The sequence below is a fragment of the Herpailurus yagouaroundi genome, unplaced genomic scaffold (genome assembly GCF_014898765.1).
Source record: "Herpailurus yagouaroundi ecotype Mexico unplaced genomic scaffold, PumYag 186, whole genome shotgun sequence".
NCBI lineage: Eukaryota > Metazoa > Chordata > Mammalia > Carnivora > Felidae > Herpailurus > Herpailurus yagouaroundi.
In genome coordinates, this window is record NW_024412417.1 from 10,285,734 (window position 1) to 10,306,410 (window position 20,677).

The 20,677-nt window shown below is 37.3% G+C and overlaps 1 protein-coding gene across 1 annotated transcript in view; it reads right to left on the bottom strand.

Moving 5' to 3' along the window:
* Positions 1-20,677, bottom strand: part of STK3 (serine/threonine kinase 3) — a 276,517-nt gene that overhangs the window by 69,387 nt on the left and 186,453 nt on the right. Inside the window, exons 9-10 of the mRNA XM_040494088.1 lie at positions 17,703-17,895; positions 2,850-3,025 (exon numbers count right to left, since the gene is read on the bottom strand). Of these exons, the coding sequence (XP_040350022.1) occupies positions 2,850-3,025; positions 17,703-17,895 (369 nt within the window). The remainder of the gene's footprint in view (positions 1-2,849; positions 3,026-17,702; positions 17,896-20,677) is intronic.

The window sequence follows — 20,677 nt, forward strand, 5'->3', positions numbered from 1 at the left end:
CTTTGATTCATTCTGAGTTAATTTTTGTACATAGTGTAGAGTAAGGGCCCAACTTCATTCTTTTGCACATCGCTGTCCAATTTCCCCAGTATCATTTGTTGACAAGACTGTTCTTTCCCCATTGAACGGTCTCAGTATCCCTGCCAAAAATCACCTGATTATATATGGGACGGTTTATTTCTGGCGTCTTTATTCTACTCAACTGGTCTATATGTCTGTCTTGTTTTGATTACTAAAGCTTTGTATGAGTTCTGAAATCGGTTAAGATGAGATCTCCAACTTCATTTCTCTTTTTCAAGACTGTTTTGACTATTTGAGTCCTTTCAAATTCCATATGAATTTTAAGATGGATTTTGTATTTCTGCAACAAAAATGTCATTGGGATTTTGACAGAGATCACAATGAATCTACAGATTGCTTTAGCCCATACTGACATCTTAACAATAGTAAATCTTATAACCCATGAACAAGAAATATCTTTCTTTATATTGGTATCTTTAATTTCTTTCAGCAACGCTTTATAGTTTTCAGTGTATAGGTCTTTCACCTCCTTTGTTAAGATTATTCCTAAGGATTCATTCTTTTCGATGCTATTATAAATGGACACTGTGCAGATTCTAGGCGTAGGTCTGAAGAGGCCTTACAACTTCTCTGTCACCCTCTTGGTAGGCTGCTACAACCACATAAAAATGCCAGGCTTGCCTGATAGCATCATATGACCTAGGCTACTGTGGGCACCACTGCCACACACACGAGTGAGGTAATTTTAGGGGTGCCTGGGTGGCTTAGTCGGTTAAGTGTCCAACTCAGCTCAGGTCATGATCTCACAGTTCATGAATTTGAGCCCGGCATCGGGCTCTCTGCTGTCAGCACAGAGCCTGCTTTGGATCCTCTGTCCCCTTTTCTTTCTGCCACTCCCTTGCTTGCCCTCTCTCTCTCTCGCCCTCTCTCAATAATTAACTTTTTTTTTTTTTCAAGAGTGAGGTAATTTTAGAAAGATCATTCAGATCCCGTCAAGCTGCCAGATGATTACAGCCACTTGACAGACCCCAGGTAAGACCAGGAGAAGAACCACTCCACCGAACCTAGTCAAAATGCTTACCCACAAAATTGTGAACAAATAAAATAGTTGTTATTTTAAGCCATTAAGTTGGGGGGGGGGGTAGCAAAGACTAACTGAAACAGAAATAGAATTAAATCATTTTATTTGCTATTTCTTAACCATGATAATTTATTCATTACTTTGTAGCTCATTTCAAACTGTTTCTCAGAGGCTATTAAGATTTATTCCAACTGAGACAAGACAAAGTTCTTTGATGCTAAATACTCTACATAATTCATCATGTTCATGAATGATTTAAAGCTTGAATGTAAGCATTCTAAATAATTTATGATTTTTAAAAAAGTAGACAGCTTAAAATGAAATCTTCCCAGAACTACTACAGAAATATAGATTTTATTTTTGAATATCTAACTTCAAAATTGAAAAGACAAAAATAAGTAGATATTACAATTAATGTTTTCAGGCAAACTTGCACCCTTGCTGAAATTTGCTAGCTATCTGTACTAACTATATTGGGAATAGATTTTGAAACTTTAGTATCTGATTATTTCAAAACACAATCACAATATTTAGGAGAAAAGTACTAAACATTAAAAATACTTATAATCCCAAAGCATTTAGAGGCATGTTGACTAAGCAAAATGGCTATTATTTAAAAACATTAAAGATATACATATACCTAAAATTCTATTTACTTATAAAGAAATGCATTTATTTATATTTATAGCTGTAACTATAACTATAGGATTATAGTTATTTTATGTGGAAAAAAATCTTACAGAACAATATGCAAAACTAACATATTATTTAAAACATGCTAAAGCAAAAATTTACTCCTAAAAATTTCTACTCCATTAAAGAACTCATTTTGAGAATTTACTTCAAGATGTGGAAATAGTTGCTTTAGAATTGTTCACCTATATTATATGCAGTCTTTAAAAGAAATGAATAACAAGGAGCAGGGCAGAAGAAATAAAGAGAAAATATAACAAAGAAGCAACGAGGCACAGTTTTATACTGAAATTTATATGCTAACTAGATCTACAACAGGACTATTATTTCTGACAAACCAAGTGGAATTAACACTTACCAAGTAGAAACTAATTCAATTAACTATCAAAGTTGAGGCAAATTTCTCAAAGTCTATGTCATAAATACCTTTGTACCATTTACTTTGGAAGTAATTTTACTGTCAGAAATACCTGGTATTTGCACTATTAAAAAATGTTTTTAAGTTTATTTATTTTGAGAGAGAGAGCACACACAAGCAGGGGTTAGGACGGGATGGGGGGAGGGAGGGAGAGAGGGGAAGAGAGAGAGAGAGAGACAGAGAGAGAGAGAGAGAGAGAGAGAGAATCATAAGCAGATCCCGTGCTGTCAGCATGGAGTCTGACACAGGGCTCGATCCCATGAACTGTGAGACCATGACCTGAGCTGAAATCAAGAGTCAGACGCTTAACCAACTGAGGCACCCAGGCGTCCCTAAAAACATTTTTTGACATGGCTGTTATTTTAGTTTTAAAGAGTCCTAAACATTTCTCTAAATTTGGTCTCTGATTTATTTAGCTATAAGCAATTATTTACATTTCTCTGCAAATACCTGTCTACAAGCAAACTATAATTTTACCACTCTCTTATCTACATATATAGCTATACACTGAATATTAATACACTCATTGTCTAAATTTTATACACACACACACACACACACACACACTGTGCTTCTCAATGTGATGATAAAATGAAGAAGGATAAAACATAAATGGAAGAATTAAAATGTACTTACAAAGTCAAAGTCTCCATCCTGAGGAACTTTCCAGTTGTCAGGAAAAACATTTTTGGACATAGGAAAGGGTTCATGCATGTTCTGATTACAGTTTTCATGACTTTTATTCTTGAAGTCCTGTTTATCAAAGTAGTCCATAAAAGACGGTCTTTGTACTTGTGGTGAAGTTGCGTTTCCTTAGGTAAACAAAGAACACAGAAACGGCATAAGTTCTTACATTTAAAGAAGTGTGGTTTTTATCGAAGTATAATTTTTTTATTGAGCAAATAATAAATTTGCACTGGTCAGATTCAAGGCCAACATCGTCAATTTAATGAAGAAAAAAGTAAAATGAAACAATGAAAAAACAAAAATATCCAGGCCACATAAAAATTTGACTAATGATTAGGCAAAGACCCACAATATTCTTAGATTGTAGAAAACATTTGAGAATTTTGGCAAGAATCTTTATTATAGTTTTTTTTTTACTAAAAATCGTTTCAAGTATATTGAAGTCTGTCAAATGAAGTAACATTTTAAAACACACTTATTTTTAAACACCTAAGCCTCCATTGTTATTGTCATTGCACACCACAAGCTAAAGAAGTTATAAGGACTTACCCAGGTTTCTCTTAGGTCTTTGTTTCCTTACAGTCTTTCTAGCTGATTCCACCTCATCCTGGACTCCCATGGTTTCGCCTATCAGATTTATATGTGACTCCTAACTGTCACTTCACCAGCCTAGATCTTGCTTCTGAGTTCTATTTCTAAAACTTTGCCATATTTAAGTCAGAAAACCAATTTTTTATTTCTAAAGCTCACTTCTAAGTTCTATATCTTGACTTTCCTACTGCTTACTTTTGGACTACTCCATCTGAGGTGAGTCAGAGTTACCTCAAACTTACCAGTTCTAAAACTAAAGGTAACTTCTAAAGTTTAATGTCCTTAAGGTTCATCCATGTATTAGCATGTGTCAGAATTCCCTTCCTTTTTAGCTAAATAATATTCCATTGTATGTATAACTCACATTTTGTTTACCCATTCATCTGTCAATAAACACTTTTGACTATTTTCAATAATGTTGCAACGAACATGGATGTACAAATATTTCGAGGCCCTGCCGACTATATGTTTTTAAGTCTTTTTAAGCTAATCAAGTTTTTCTCTATACATCTGCAGATCTTTATTTACAAGTAATTTTATTTTTTAATAGCTACATAGAGGCCTTTTTCATTTTCTTACGGGTGCTTTAATGGTTGTACCTAATCCCTGATCAAGCGAGTCATTATGATACAATGTAAGCAAACATGAATAATTATTAGTAAAAGTAATGTTTATTTTTTATTTTCAGTCTATGAATTATGTCTTTTATATGTGTTTCTGAGTTTATCTTTTCGTTAGACTATAAGTTCCCTAATGCAGGAACCCAAATAATTTCACAAATAAGAGAACTATGATCATCAAGGAGTGTTTTTGATTATCCACCCAGATGTTCAACATCAATGGCATGAGGAAGAGCTAATGAAATGGTATGTGGCATTTCAACATCATTACTTTTGAATTAGTAAGAGGCTGCTAGTATTTCAGTACTAGCAACTGTGAATTGGCAATAATAAATTTGAGAAATTATTGTGACTACTACAGTTTTTAGAATGATCTGTCCCAGTGAAGTCAGAAGGAATCTGATATTCAGAATATGCATGTATTAGTGGAAAAATAGGGAAAAAAACTGTTTATCTAAAGACTCATCATCTAATTAGCACTGCTCAGGCTTTAGAAGGCTTGAAAATAAGGGTGAGAAGACATCTGGGACCCAAATGGTACCCCCTGAAAAGATACTAGACATTCCATCAAAATTAGGATAGTATAAAATATCAATATTCATAGTCAACCTTCAGAACTTACAACACTCTCATACCCCACATACAAAATCCATGAAAAAAGAACTCCTCAGGGACAATGTATCAAGATAACAGCCAAAGCTGTCTTTAGATTGCCTGTCAGAACAGACTTTACTGGTATGTTAAAAATGAACAAAATATAGGAGGAAAGGTACAATATCTCAATAATCAATAAACGTAATATAAAGATTTTATTATCAATTTTCTTCCCTAAAATCTCCTATTGTTAAAAAAAGAAATTGTTTAATCTGATGAGGTTAAATTACTGACATTTGGATGGGACATACATTCCAATAACATTTTCAATAGATTTTAAGAACTCCTGATTCACCTCTGGGCCTCATTATTTTTTTTCCTTTTTTTTTCTTTTTCTATTATTATTATTATTATTATTATTATTATTATTTAATTTACACCCAAGGTTAGTTAGCATACAGTGCAACAATGATTTCAGGAGTAGATTCCTTAATGTCCCTTATCCATTTAGCCCATCTCCCCTCCCACAACCCTCCAGTAACCCTCTGTTTGTTCTCCATATTTAAGAGTCTCTTACATTTTTTCCCCTCCCTGTTTTTATATTATTTTTGCTTCCCTTCCCTTACATTCATCTGTTTTGTCTCTTAAAGTCCTCATAGGAGTGAAGTCATATGATATTTGTCTTTCTCTAATTTTGCTTAGCATAATACCCTCTAGTTCCATCACGTAGTTGCAAATGGCAAAACTTCATTCTTTTTGACTGCTGAGTAATACTCCATTGTATATATATACACCACATCTTTTTTATTCATTCATCCATCTATGGACATTTGGACTCTTCCCATAATTTGGCTATTGTTGATAGTGTTGCTATAAACATTGGGGTGCATGTGCCCCTCTGAAACAGCATACCTGTATCCCTTGGATAAATACCTAGTAGTTCTGGGCCTCATTATTACAAGACATCTTTATCTCCAGAATTAAAATTTGGCTCCTATGGAAACCTTTTATTACAAAATAAATCCAGGAATTTGACCTCAATTTTTCTCTATCTCTTCCTTTTTTATGAGAATAAATAATAAAATATTACAAGTGTTGCTCGATGAATTTTCTATAAAATGAGTAAGTCAAATGATGGAGGGGAGAAAGATAATCCCTCAAATGAAAACTTTCTCTGCTTGATATTCTTTTCTTGTTTAAGAGTAATTTTGTAATAGGATTAGTTATTTGTAAGTTCTTATTTTAACCAGCTAGTCTTAAGATGGGTTACACACATAGAGATCTCAAAAATTTGGCACTTGGTACGAGAAAGGGTTATCAATATTTATATAGTTAAATCAGAATCAAAAGAGTAACAGTGGCTTCGTTGGCAACTCACTCCTGGAAAAGTAAGACACCATGGAGATCACAATTACTAACTGCATTTGACAAACACAGATTTTCACTGTAGCACATTTCTAAACAGCACTATTTTAAAAATGAATTTTGCATGTTAGGTGCTTTGGAAAAATAAAACAAAGCAAAAACATATTATGACATCATTAATCCACTGAAGCCAACAGCACTCCCTGACCAATGCCCCTCCCGCTTCCCACACCAGGCCAGGCTCACATTGCTCTTAGCAGTTGTCCCTCTAGTCAATACTGGCTTCACCACAGAGACTCTAGTTAGTCTTCCTTGTCTGCTTCTCAACTAGGAGACATGAAATTCTTCATCCTAGAATCTTCACCAATGTCCTGGTGTTGTACTGAAACTGTCAGGGTCTTGTGATATACTAGTGACTCTTAATATAGACCTTTGTGTCTCAGTAAATACAAGATTAATATTTTCTTATTGGAAACTAATATTTATAGAGCAGTTATTCTAATATGGCCTACATTTTAACAGCAGCAACGTGCACAGGAAAGGAGAGGAGAAAAATAAAATCTTAAAAGTTGCTTTTCTGGGGTGCCTGGGTGGCTCAGTTGGTTAAAGAGTCCACCTCTTGATCTCAGGTCATGATCTCACAGTTGTGAGACTGAGCTTGGCATAGGGCTCCAAGCAGGGAGCGTGCGCTCGCTCACTCTCTCAAAAAAAAAAAAAAAAAAAAAAAAAGATGGAAGATTGCAATAAAAGAATAATTTTTAAGAAGTTGCTTTTCCAATACAGAGAATAATAAAGTAGAGGAAAACTTTTAATCTTTTATAACAACCTTCACAACAAAAAGTAATTTGCGCTGGGGAGGTACTTCCTTTAGAGATGTAGAGAGTAAGGAAGAAGGATAAAGCCAAGCAGTATTCTTGTCTGCCATGAGTCAGAAGAGTAAAAGCAGAAATAAGTAGTGGCAATAGAAAGGGAAGAGACGGGCCAATCCCTGGAGCTGACTAAAAGAAAAAAGAAAATGACTAAGGAATTTCTTTCTGGGAATCTATGTTTACATCCCAACAATCCTGTGCTGGTCCTAACCCTATCTTAATCAGGAGCTCCTATCCCAAGTCACATGTGCTAGCAATAGTGTTCCAGTGTCTTAAAGTGAAAATTTTGCCTACCCTAATATCAATAGATCCTCCCTTCCTTGAGGTGCCAAGGTGTCTCTCTTGTGGAGAGGAATGGCCATGTAACACAATTCTGGCCAACAACACAAAAGATGAGGGCTTCTAGGAAAGTTCAATTTTCTTGGTGTAGGTAATACCCCCAGTTTCTTCTTGCTCTTTCTTCCTGCCTGGAATGCAGACTTGATGGCTGAAGATCTAGCAGTTATTCCATAAGCAGGAGGACAAGAGAAGGTATCTTTGATACCTCAAAGATAGTGTCACAGAAAGGATCACTAAGGACCGCATGAAATCAGTCTACCAATGCAGGATGCTCTGCTTCTCGATCTCTTGTTAAATGAGAAAAGAAATTAATCCTACTTTGTTAAAACCACTATTATTTGGGTTTTCTGGTACACAGAGCCAAATTCAGTCCCCAACTGATACATTCCTGTTCCCAAGTGGAGCATGTAGGAAGAGGTAAGAGCAGCAATCTTCAGTTTTACTGTAGGAATACCCCAATTTGAAACCTGAAATCTGCTATTATTCATAGTGGTTTAATTTTCATTGCATTTTAGATACACCATCATATTAAGTGTCTTTTACAGGCTGGCCTAAATACCTATGGTAAAATGCCTGTTGGGCTCCACACTCAGAATCTGGAAAAATAACCCATTCCTAAATTAGAAAGAAACATTCTCACAGAGAGTTAACAAAAGTCTAAAAATCAACTTAAATAAAAGACGGAAGTCTATTCCATTAGATTTTTCTTTTCAGATAACTTTATAACAAGATCTGCTGACACATAATTTTTAATTCAAATTATGTGCTTGCAGTTCCAAATATTTTCCATTGTTTAACTGAAAACATTTAACTTTAAACATATTAACACTTAGAATGTATCTTGGTTATACATAAAGAACATGCTAAAAACAACTTTTTAAAATTTCTAAGGACAAAAATAGGTCAGGATTGTTTTAAAAGTTATGAAGGGGGGCAGCTGTAATTGCCTAGGAACGTGTAACCACACAATGTCAAACACATGCCCAGGGCGTGCAGTGGGGCCTCCAAGGAGATGCATGCTCACAGAAATATGGGACAGAGAGGGTGATGTTTCTGACCTACAATTAATTTTTGAAAAGAGGAAAAAAGAAATAGTAGGCCCTTCAACAGAAGAGTGAGGTGGAAAAATCTCACGGTGGTAAGCTCTGTCTTATGTGATTGCGGTTGCTATGGCAAATACTTTTTTTTAAACACAGAAAGAACAATCACATTAAACTGACATCAATTTCTCCAGTTGCAGCTGAATTCTGACCCTAGCTAATATAAAAATATTTTTATTTTATTAATAAATTTAATGTTCCAAATTACCTTGTCCTCAATTTTGGCCCCAATTCCTTCAACTACCTGCTGTGGAACTAAGAATTCTTTAGCAATAAAGACTAAAATAATCACCACTCAATCCCTTTGTGCATTTGAAAGTTTAAAGAAAAAAAAAATTGTTTTGCTTCTCCTTCACACATTCCCCAGAACATGTACAAGGAAACTAAACTGTGTGAATATAATACCTTTAGCAAATATGCCAGTCATTAACTTTCTTAATTTGCACATGTCTTCTAAGCAGGTGAAATGTCTTCATGGGAATTTAAATATATAAAAGAATTTCAAAAATACTTCAACAAAATGTAATTTGTTTAATTTTTAATTTCTTAACATGATGATGACAAAGACACTTAAGTGTAGGGAATGAAATAACAATCACAACTTTAGCCTAAGATATTTTCGCATCAAAGGAATTTATGAATATTACCTAATTTGATCTTCTAAAAATATTTTAAGATGTGGGTGTTCTACCTGATTAATGATCTTGGAAATCTGTTCTTTAATTTGCTGCCAGGAATACAGTGAATATACATAAAAGCCAGGATGTTAGTACAGAAGCTACTGACATCAGCTTTTTCTTAACTTCATCAGACTATTTTAAAACAAAGGAGGATACAGACAACATGGAGAAGATCCAGAGGCTATTCATAAAAAAGATTAAAAGCTTAGAAAATAATACCTGCACAAAGGTTAAAGGGACTGAAATTGTTCATCCAGAAAAAGTCTGAGGACACCATTTAATAAGCATCCAAGTATACAAGAAGGGTTCTTCCCCAGAAAATAGTGACCAGCTGTTTTCCATCTCCAATGAGGGCAGAATAAAGGAAAACAGACAAATTGAAGCCCAAGGATTTTAGTTAAATAAAAGGGATGATTTCCTGTCTGAGTAATGAGCATTGTAATGGCCACTGTGTGTCTATGGAAATCTTCCTTCAGAGGCCTTTACAAGAAAGACAGATTTTCATTTGTGCAAGGAAGACTCCTATTTCACAGGCTTGTCTGTGCTTTTGCTAGTAAAAGAGGTATCCTATGACCAAAATACCTACACTAACAGACCCAAGCTGGGTCACACATCATTGAACATTCCACGGACCAAGAGCACACAGAAGAGCAGACCATATTCAGTACCGGCAGGTAACTCAAAACCACTGTAGCCACACATTTGCTGGACATTTTGTATTTCTGTGAAGAGAAATCAAGGGCTGCTAACTGCTCATATCATTACGGGTATGTGCACCCAGCTGCAGGCGGGAGCGGTAGTTTACTGTTGTCACTTTTATTGCTATGTCACGGGCAAGATCAATCTTACCAATTAAAGATGCATACAAAAGTTTTTCATGAAAGAATGGTAAGATCTCTGATCTCCCCTACCCTGGTTAATTGTTTCTTGGCATCTCAAATTCCATCCTTAGTGATTTACTCCTTTGGTTCAAAGCTCTGGAATTTTGGAGGAAAAGACTCATGAACATAAAACATTATTAATCATTTTATACCTACATGTCTGATGCTTTCCTAAAACAGGTTTTGGGAGAAAGTGAGAAGGAATGGAACTGAACCAGAGCTGCGAGAGAAGATGTTATTTAGCAAAGAAGGGGCCAGGAAGGCTGTTGCTCCGAGCAAATGGTCTCTCATTTACAATTTTGTTCAAGGACATCAGATGAATGAGGGAGCAGGAATACACAGGGGTCAGTGTCCCCTTCTTGGTATCTCTCCTAAACCCTTTTAAAATCAATCTAGGATCTATTTCTAGGATACACTCCTAAAAATCTAAAGCAGAACCTAACTGGCTTTCTCTTAGTAATTAAGTGAAATTACATAAATGTGCTGTCCAAAATGAAACAATAAAACTGTGAAATATTTTTAAAATCACTATGTATTATAAATATATGAAAAGAAAATATTTATAAAATACATACTCAATTATAATAACTTAACCCAACATTTCATCATTGACAAACAGGTTATGAAGGTTAATATAAATAATATAAAAGATAAACACGAAAATGGGTAATTTCTCCACCCATTCTTAATACAACATGGCCTCCACTAACTTTACCATCTGGGTCACTCACTCTCTACTGAATATACTCCACTGTGTCTCCACCCCTCCTATATACTCCAGATAAGTTCTAGGCATTGAGAGCAGAGTGAAGCTGCTTATTTCCTTGCTCTAAAATGTGGTTATTAGTCCTAGCTGCACCTCAGAAGTACCTGTACAGTTTTACTGTTTTGATTTTTTGATTTATTTTTTAAATTGAGATGCCCAGGCCCTACTCTGGCCTGCAGAACCAGTATCTCCGAGGGGCTCCTACTATGATATACACTTCTGAGGTTAGCTACATGGACCCAGGAGCAGGGTTTATCTTGTAAATCAAGCCCACTGCTCCAGTGTGTGGAGATCTCTTAAGATCCTAATCGCGTCTTAGAATGTTATTTATATTTTGCTCCACTTCACGTCATTTGCAATTCCAACAGACTTTCACTGTACAGCTTCATCCAAGTTTCCATAAAAAATGTTAAGCTCAGCCAGCGCTGAGGCCTATGCCCTATAGCATACAATGAGAAATCTTCTCCTTGACAGTTTAAGACTGAACACTACGGCTGACTGAAATTTAGCAACCACTGCCATTGCCTCTGGTAAGCCTTCTTATTGTACAGGTGGGAAAGCTAAACACTGCATTTCCTAGAACTCCCTGCACCTTATCCTGGATAAGTGCACTTTTTCATGATTGGAAAAGAAGGGAGGCAGAAGCCATGAGCCTCTGACAAGCACAGTACTCAAGAGGTAAGGGTTTCTTAGAGCAGCATGCCAGCGTCCAGTCAACAGCCTCACAGGTTGCAGTAGCCCTGGTAGCATTCTAATCCCTGAAGGGCAACAGGGCTTGAGCTCAGTCTGTATCACTGAACTCCAGAGGCCAATGGCAGCCTCTGGATTCACTGCCTTCCTGACTGCAGCAGCTATATATTCCATCCAGGGCCACTCCTGTGAGGTAGAGGCATTCCGGGAGGCCTAGTCTACACAGCCCTCTTTTCCAATGTTTCCACGGATTTTGTTAGTAGTCACATCTCTGACTTAAATCTCTTTATGTTTAAAATGCCCAGAGCAATTTCTGTTTCCTCCAATAAATGCTGACTGATACAAGCCCATGTAGCTGTAACCATTCAACCCTCATAACAGAACCATCAGCCAGTTCATACTACATAGTGGCTACCAGGATAGCATCAGAAACCTTGTCAAATACTTTTCCAAAATCCTAAAACACAATATCCAAACCCACAATTTCCTCTGACCTATATAAGCTTAGCCATGCTGTCAAAAAAAGGAAATTCTATTATTTTGGTATAATTCGTTCCCAGCGAACTATGCAAAGTTGTACTAATCTCAGTCTCCTTTCCTAAAGCATTTATAGATATTCTACACTCCTGCCCGAAAGGGATGTCAAGCTCACCAGCCCCTGAGTAGTGATGTTGATCTGGGGGCCAAACCAGGGTCTGTATATTGGTTCCACTGCTTACTTGCTGTAAGACCTTGGACAAGTCACTTCACATCCCCAAGTCTCAGTTTCCTCAGGGGCAAATGGTAGTAATGATACTACTCTACAGGGTCCTTGTGAGGGGTCAGTAAGATCATGTATGCAAAGTCCTGAGCACAACGATGGCCTATGCCAGACCCTCCACTAATGACACCTATAATTTGAGAAATCCACCCTTTTTTCTCTTTTCTGAAAATAAAAAATTACAATAAAATTTAAATTTACTCTTTCATGTCTCTTGTGACGCTTTCATGCATTTTTCATTTTTCTCAAAGAGACATCAAATTTCACGAACAGTGGAACATAGTTCTCTCACTTGAAAGTTATCTCAACACACATTATCAATCATACCTCTACTTGCAGATCCTCAGATCAGCTGAGCGATCCCTTCCCATCTCCTCATCTTGCCATTCAAATTGTTCATATTTATGTTTGTGCTACCCTGTTCATTTTGGGGGTCATTATTCCCCATAGCACCCCTTCTGGCTATCTTACTGAATAACTAGAAATGGAGCGAGGTCTTAGAGGAAGGAGGGGAGGGTGGGAGCAAGAGTTTGCCCTGGGAAGGAAAAGGACTGGCTCACTGCTCACTGGCTCAACATGTGCAGTCCCGGGAAGCCCAGGCCTCCCTCACCGTGCAGGAAGCAGGGCTCCAGTTTCCCAAGCTGCTGGAAGGCCAAACTGACAGAGGATCAGATGGAGATTATTTCTTATTGGTGACCTACTCTGCTATGTGCTTGATATATCTACCTAAGTTAATCTGCACTCACACACAAACACATATCCACAAAAGACCAGAAAAACAAATATACATCACTGAAGCTCAGAAAAGATGAACACAGTTAAACGTGGTCTGACTTTAAGTCCCATGGTCTTCTCAGTACACCACATCATTTGTTCAGAAAAGATTTGATAAATTTCTACTATTGTGCTGGATACTGCCTTAAGCACTGGGAATACAGTGGAGTAAACAGATAATCACACAGAAACAAGCAATTACAATACGGTGTGACAGATGCTATTCCGAGGAACAGCATGAAGTGAGCTGGCAGCCTACGGGAGGGGCACCATCCCCCAGCTGGGTCAGTGAGGGAAGCAGCCCCTTGACTGAGCCTGACAGGATGAATATGAAGTAGCCAAGGAATCGGCAGTCCAAACAGAGGGGCTGTGCAGTGCAAAAGCCCAAAGGTATGAAAGAGCATTCTAAAAGCTGAGGAGCTGGAAGAAGGCTGGACAGGGAATAATGAGCCATGAAACAGAAAGGTGAGCACACACCAGAGTGTCTACTGCCCTTTAATCCGTGTTGGGCTTTAAGTGAGAGCAATGGGGAGTTGCTGGAGAGCCATAAGCAGAAGAGAGAGATGCTGGATCTGTGTGTGTGTGGGGGGGGGGGGCTAAGGATGGAGGCAGGGGATCAATTAGGAAGCCTTTCATGTGAGAGACTATGAGGATCTACACTAGGGAAATGCAAGCAGAGATGGTGGGAAGAGGGCAGAGAGATTCAGGAGGCAGAACTCGAGATGATATTAATTCAGGGAGGGGTGAGAAAGAGAGAGAAGTTAAGGATGACTCTAAATTTTTTATCTTATTCCAAAGTCTATGCTTAAAAACATCCGTATAGTCCTTCTATATTCTCAAATGATAACGTTTAATTTTTCTTTTCTATGAAGCAGAAAGCAAGGTCACCTATTGAAACTGAGAGGAGAGGTGGCAGGAAGAGACTTAGTGAAGGTCTAAAATAGCCACTTTGCAGGAGAAAGAGCTGAGGCAGAGAAACACAGGCTCCAGGAAAGTTCTGAAGGCCCTGAACTGGTGATCCATCTACATAGATCTGAGATTGCTTCCATCAGCACTCAGCAGCTATGGTGAAGATGCCCAGAATACGGACAAAGACACTGATCCACAGTCACATTTTGTCAGGAGGGGCAGAAGAGAAAGAGAATAGGGCAAAAAAGTTAAGGATATGGATAAGCAAGTAGCTAAAGCTATAAAACATAATCTCTAAACTGACTGGAAAATGTGGCTCTTCCTCAGATACCTACAGAGACAGTTTCCTCTCCGGGCAATCAGAGCTACCAATCCAGCCCCAGCTCTGTGAGACCAGAAAGTTCCACCACAGAAACTGAGCTGTATAGATCTAAGCTGAACATGGTAAAAGACCCCAGTCTTTCTCTTTCCTGAAACAATCACTCTCCCAGAATCACTCCCAAAGATACAATCTCTAGTATCTCATAAATTTGATGACAACGGATTCTTGACCTGGTCCTAATCTACTACTTCAGGATGGAAAGTCCCAAATGTTTATTCCTTTAATGACAACCAACCTGCTTTGCACCTACTGTCAAACATTCATAAGTCCAACTGGATAAAGTACAATATATGAAGAAGGAGAGACCCAGGGATAAATACTGGCTGGTGCCAGATTGTGAAAGACCTTGGTTACCAAGCTGAAGCCTGGACATCCTGTGGGTTATGAGGAGGCCCCAGGGAGATATGAGTGGGAGTGATGGGAGAGGGAGGGTGAGAGAAATGCCATCATCACTGAAAACGGGTTTGGAGAGTTCTTCTGGGAACATGCCCTTATGCCTATTTTATTATTTTTTTAAAGTTTATGTATTTGAGACAGACAGAGAGTCAGCAGGGGGAGGGGCAGAGAGAGGGAGAGGGGGAATCCCAAGCAGGCTCTGCACTGTCAACGCAGAGTCTGATGTGGGGCTTGAACCCATGAACCATGAGATCATGACCTGAGCTGAAAGTCTAACATTTAACCAACTGAGCCACTCAGGTGCCCCATGCCCATTTAAAAACAGATCAAATTTTAAATATTTTTTGTCACTATTCTCTACTTACTTTCAAGAGATCTTTTAATAATTTTGCTTCCTATAGTCATACCACCACATCTTTCAGAAGTAAGGAAAACAAATCCATAAATTCTAGCTTCATGAATAAAGGTATAAAAGAATATGCAAACATAATTTAAGCTGACAAGAATATGGCAACTCATTTGAAACTCCATCAGGAAAGATTATGGAAATCAGGATCTTCAGCACACAATATAACATTCTAGACATCTTAGAAAATTAAAAATAATATATTGCTATAATGTGTTTGGGGAACAAAAATGCTGAAGACACATTAGCAAATGGGGCTCTGACATGACATAACCTGAGAGCTCAAACCAACTAATCTAAGACGTTTTAAAGAAGATTTAGATCATTTAAAAAAAAAAAAAACAACAACCCAAAACTAATTATGTGGTTTCAGGAAAAGTAAGTTCTGCCTCAATAACTTCTTTATATTCTTTATTGCTATACTACAGGATGACAAACCCTGTGGGTTACACCAACATCACTTGATTAGACTTTTGGGAACACGTAAGTCCCACATTCTAGAATGATGTCTGAATTGCAGAAACTTAAATTACATGGAAAGTTGGCTCATGGGATTTAAGATTTGCTAAAGCACATAAACAACTGCAAGCATATAAGCTGCTATCTGCTCAACTTAAAAATGAGCTTTCAGTAAAATGTCTATGGCCTAACAAAATCATACTTAGGACATAAAATTATATACTGAGTGGTTTCTGTGGCTGTCAAAGCTAAAACTCGCTACAAAAAGTATGTGGAAATCTGCACTGATAATTTAATGCATGCCGTCTGATAAATCATCATCACAGAGCCCTTCCTTGAAATATAATCCAACATGAATTAGATGCTATAAAAACTCATTTTTAATAACCACTGTTTATATACTGATGTTCAACTCTGTGACTGCACAGAAAAAGTTGTTTATGTAGTTTTGTAGGGGGCTCAGTAGCTCTCCAGAAGATGCAGCGAAGCGCTCAATGATCACCTAACTGGTCTGCTAAGGATTATACAGTTTTACTAAAAGAAATTTTACCAGCTGTGGAAAAGCGATGCTACATGCTGAGGGGTAATATGTTGTAAACTGTCTTATCATAGGGTCTTTTTAATCTGCAAGGCACTTAACTTGTACCCTACCACTTTGGAGGCTACAAGACCATCCGACACAGTTGGGTAAGCATGGTACGGATGCAGAAGGCCTCCTGCAGTCAGAAGCCTAGCTACGAATACAATTTTTAGGCTGCTTTCCAGGGCAAAGGCTCAAGAGACTCACCAGTTGTGGGAGATTAAAAAAAAATTCATATCCCTTTCCCAATTCCCACCCAGGATTAACTATGTGGCAATCTGCTTGCATTTTGTGCTTCATGACCCTCCCTTTCAAAGAATACAACCATAATGTGCTATACGTACCAGGAAATGTGAAGAAAGCAAGAGCAGTGAACAAATGGCTTGAAGCCATGAGGTAAGACTCACCAAACAGCCTCACAGGGGGAGTAGCAAAAAGAAAGGGGTATGCAAAAAGAAAACAGACATGTCACAGAGAAAACTGCTGCCTATTTCCACGTTACAATAGTAGCAAATCACTTGAATATTTATAACTTTCTAGGCTCCATAATGCAAGAAATCATGTATTACTGCTTTTGTGCCATTCAGAAGCAGTGCTGTGCAGTGGAAAACAGCCTAGTGCTTAGATTTTGACATTGACCACACATGACCAGGGTAGGAGGGGGAAGAGGAGGGTCAGTAGGTATCAAGAGATAATTAATCTGCTTTTGCCTACAACTGTGAAATCACAATGTCCTACCCTGTTAACTGCAATCTTAAAAGGTACAAAGAGAAATGCTAGTCTGCAAAAGTATCTCTGTCTTCATCACTCTGTAAGCAATGGAGATCAGAGAGAATGTCTTAATCGTCATTTTAGCCCCTGCAGCATGCCTGGCACTGTGCCTCACACATGACAAGCAGCAGTAAATATGCACTGAACTGAATTTTCGGCATGAGTAAGCCCGTCTCTTGATCCTTCTTTCCAATGTTTCTTCTTTTCCCAACCAAGACCTTGTTTCTTCTCTTACCTTGCATCCTCTGTCATCTGTGGCTTAACTGATAATTTAGAAAACATGAAATAATATTATGTTGTATTTATTGGAACAGAATTTTATGTTCACTTTTTTACTGAGGAGGTAAATGTTAGGAACGTTATCCTTTTTTTTTTTTAATGTTTATTTATTTCTGAGAGAGACAGAAACAGAGCATGAGCAGGGAAGGGGCAGAGACAAACGGAGGCACAGAATCCAAAACAGGCTCCAGGCTCTGAGCTGTCAGCACAAAGCCTGATGCGGGGCTTGAACTCATGAGCCACGAGATCATGACCTGAGCTGAAGTCAGAGGCTCAACCGACCGAGCCACTGAGGTGCCCCAGGAACGCTATGTTTTTATTTCTAAAATACTTTACAAATTAAATTAAGCTATGGGTTAGTATCTTTTAACAGAAAAAGTTCCATAACCCTAAGTTAAAGATGTGCTGCTTTCTGCCATATTAAATTTTTTAAAATTTACTTATGCCATACTCTCCTTACCGCTAAATAATGCCCGGAAACAAAATTTTCCACAACTGGCTATAAAAAGACAAAATGTATCCTAGTTTCAATAGGAAGTGTACTTCTATAGAAGATAGAAAATTAATATTCAATGGGAAAAAGCCACATACTTTTCATAGTCCCATCTTCTTCTTCTTCGTCTTCACTGTTTATAACCATGGTCCCTAGGTCAGATTCTAACATGGTGCTGTTATGTTCAATCATGGTCTGGGCCCCTTCACTCATCGTGCTCGTGGCCTTCATCGTGCCCACACTTTCTGAACTAGTCTTCACCATGGTGTGGGAGTCCAGCTCATCTTCATCCTGCAAGCAAAATACTGCAGTGAAGGAAGACTTTTCTAAAACGGCCAGATTTCTTAATTCTTCACAATATGACAAGCATATGATACTTTTTTAATTGAAGTATAGTTGATACACAATGTTACATTAGTTTCAAGTGCACAACATAGCGATCTAACGTCTCTATCTATTATGCTATGGTCACCACAAGTGTAGCTGCTGTCTGTCACCACACAGCACTATCACCCTACCGTTGGCTATATTCTCTATGCCACACCTTTCATCTCCATGACTTATTTACTCCATAACTGAAAACCTGTAGCTCCTACTCCCTTTCACCCATTTTGCCCATCTCCCTCTTAATGTTATTACTATATTTCAAAATAATTTAATATAACATTAATTTAATGTAATATTAATATATCTGATATATTTAATAATATTAATGTATAATACATTATAGTAATATAATTAACTTGATATACTTAATATAATATCAATATCGCTTTCAATAATGAAAATACTAATATAGCTAATTTTAATATACAGACATACATACAAATGTTATCATAAGAGCCCAAGTTATCCAAAATAATCTAAAGTTTTAGGTAATTAAAGCTCAAGCAACAGAATTTCTATTGGATGAAATAGAAGGCTGCTAGCTATTTTTAAAAAATTTTTTTAAAATGTTTACTTATTTTTGCAGAGAGACAGAGCACGAGCGGGGGAGGGGCAGAGAGAGAGGGAGACACAGAATCTGAAGCAGGCTCCAGGCCCTGAGCTGTCAGCACAGAGCCCGATGCGGGGCTGAACTCACAGACCTCGAGATCAAGACCTGAGCTGAAGTCAGACACTCAACCGACTGACTCACCCAGGCGCCCCTAGCTATTTTTAAAATAAGGATTAAGATAGGTAAATTACCAACACATGCAAAACAAAGAATACAGTGACCAAAAAAATATGAGACAGCACATTAAAGACAGGACATGTTGGCACTATTCTAACAGTCATGTTTACAAAACTTCGTACAAAGGCCATTAGCTTTTTTCTTGTTAAAATTGTGATAAATACACATAAAATTTAACATGTTAATAACTTTCAGTGCATATTTCTGAGGCATTAAGTACATTCACAGTATTATGCAATCATCACTAATATCCATTTGCAGAACTTTTTCATTATCCCAAACAGAAACCCTGTGCCCATTAAAAAATAACTCCTCATTCTCCCCTTTTCCCAATCTCCAGTAACCTCTCTTCTCCTCGCTGTTACTATGAATTTGTCTATTCTAGGTACCTCATATAATAGAATCAAACAATATATGGCCTTTTGTGTCTGGCTTATTTCACTTGGCACGTTTTCAAGGTTCATCCATGTCGTAGCATGTGTCAGAATTTCATTCCTTTTCAAGACTGAATGATATTCCATTTATATATATACACACACACCACATTTGTTTATCCATTCATTTGTTGATGAACATTAGGCTATTTACACCTTTTGGTTATTATAAATAATGCTGCAATGAACGCTCGTGTACAAGTATCTATTTGAGTCCCTGCTCTCAATTATTTTGGGTATAAACCTAGAAGTGCAATTCTATATCATATGGTAATTCTTTTTTAATTTTTGAGAAACCACCAAATTGTTGCTCCCAGTTGCTACACCATTTTACATTCTCACCAACAGTGCACAAAGTTCCATTTTCTCCACATTCTCACCAAGACTTGTTATTTTCTAGTTTTTTTGATAACAGCCATCCTAGTGGATATGTGGTATCTCCTTGTAGTTTGATTTGCATTTCCCTAATGATGCTGAGCATCTTTTCATGTGCTTACTGACCATTCATATATCTTCTCTAGAGAAATGTCTATTTAAGTCCTTTGCCCATTTTTGATATAGGTTGTTTTTTGTTGTTGAGTTGCAGGAGATCATTGTATATTCTAGATATTAACCCCTTAGCAGATACATGATTTCCAAGTATTTCTCCCCATTTTGTAGGTTGCCTTTTCATTTTCTCGATGGTTCCTTTGATGCACATGTTTTTAATTTTGATAAAGTCAAAGTTATCTGTTTTCTTTTGTTGCCTGTGTTTTCATTGTCTTATCGTAGCCATTAGTTTTTAAATGTAAATTCACAGAAAGATCAAATCAGTAATATAAATATGAACCCAAAACTGCTCTTTAGAATGTTCGTCAAAAGATAAACTGAAATTGGGCCATAAAAATAAACTAACAAGTTCTGTTTGAGAAACCAGACAAAATGCTACTTGGAAAAACTTGATACATACTGTGAAATTCATTTACATACATTCCACTTTAGGTAGAAACAAGCAAAACCTAATTCTGACAGAGGTCAAATGCGAATACAGAGAATAGGAACGTCTGTATAGTTGTCAGCTCTTTGATGGCCCTTCCTCTTCCTGAACCTGCATGATAAATTCAGCATATCTCTCAAAGTCTTTTGTGCTTCTTTCACAAGGTTCTCATTTATTTATTTATTTATTTATTTATTTATTTATTTATTTATTTATTATGAAGTTTATTGTCAAATTGGTTTCCATACAACACCCAGTGCTCATCCCAACAAGTGCCCTCCTCAGTGCCCATCACCCACTTTCCCCTCCCTACCACCCCCCATCAACCCTCAGTTTATTCTCAGCTTCTCTTTTAGATGACTTCGTCATTCTTATGCTTCGACTATCTAACATGTTGAAGGCTCCCAAATCCCGAAATCTTCCTGAACTTATTACTTAAATGCTTAATGACGTTTAAAACTCGACAATCCCAAATCAGATATCATCTCA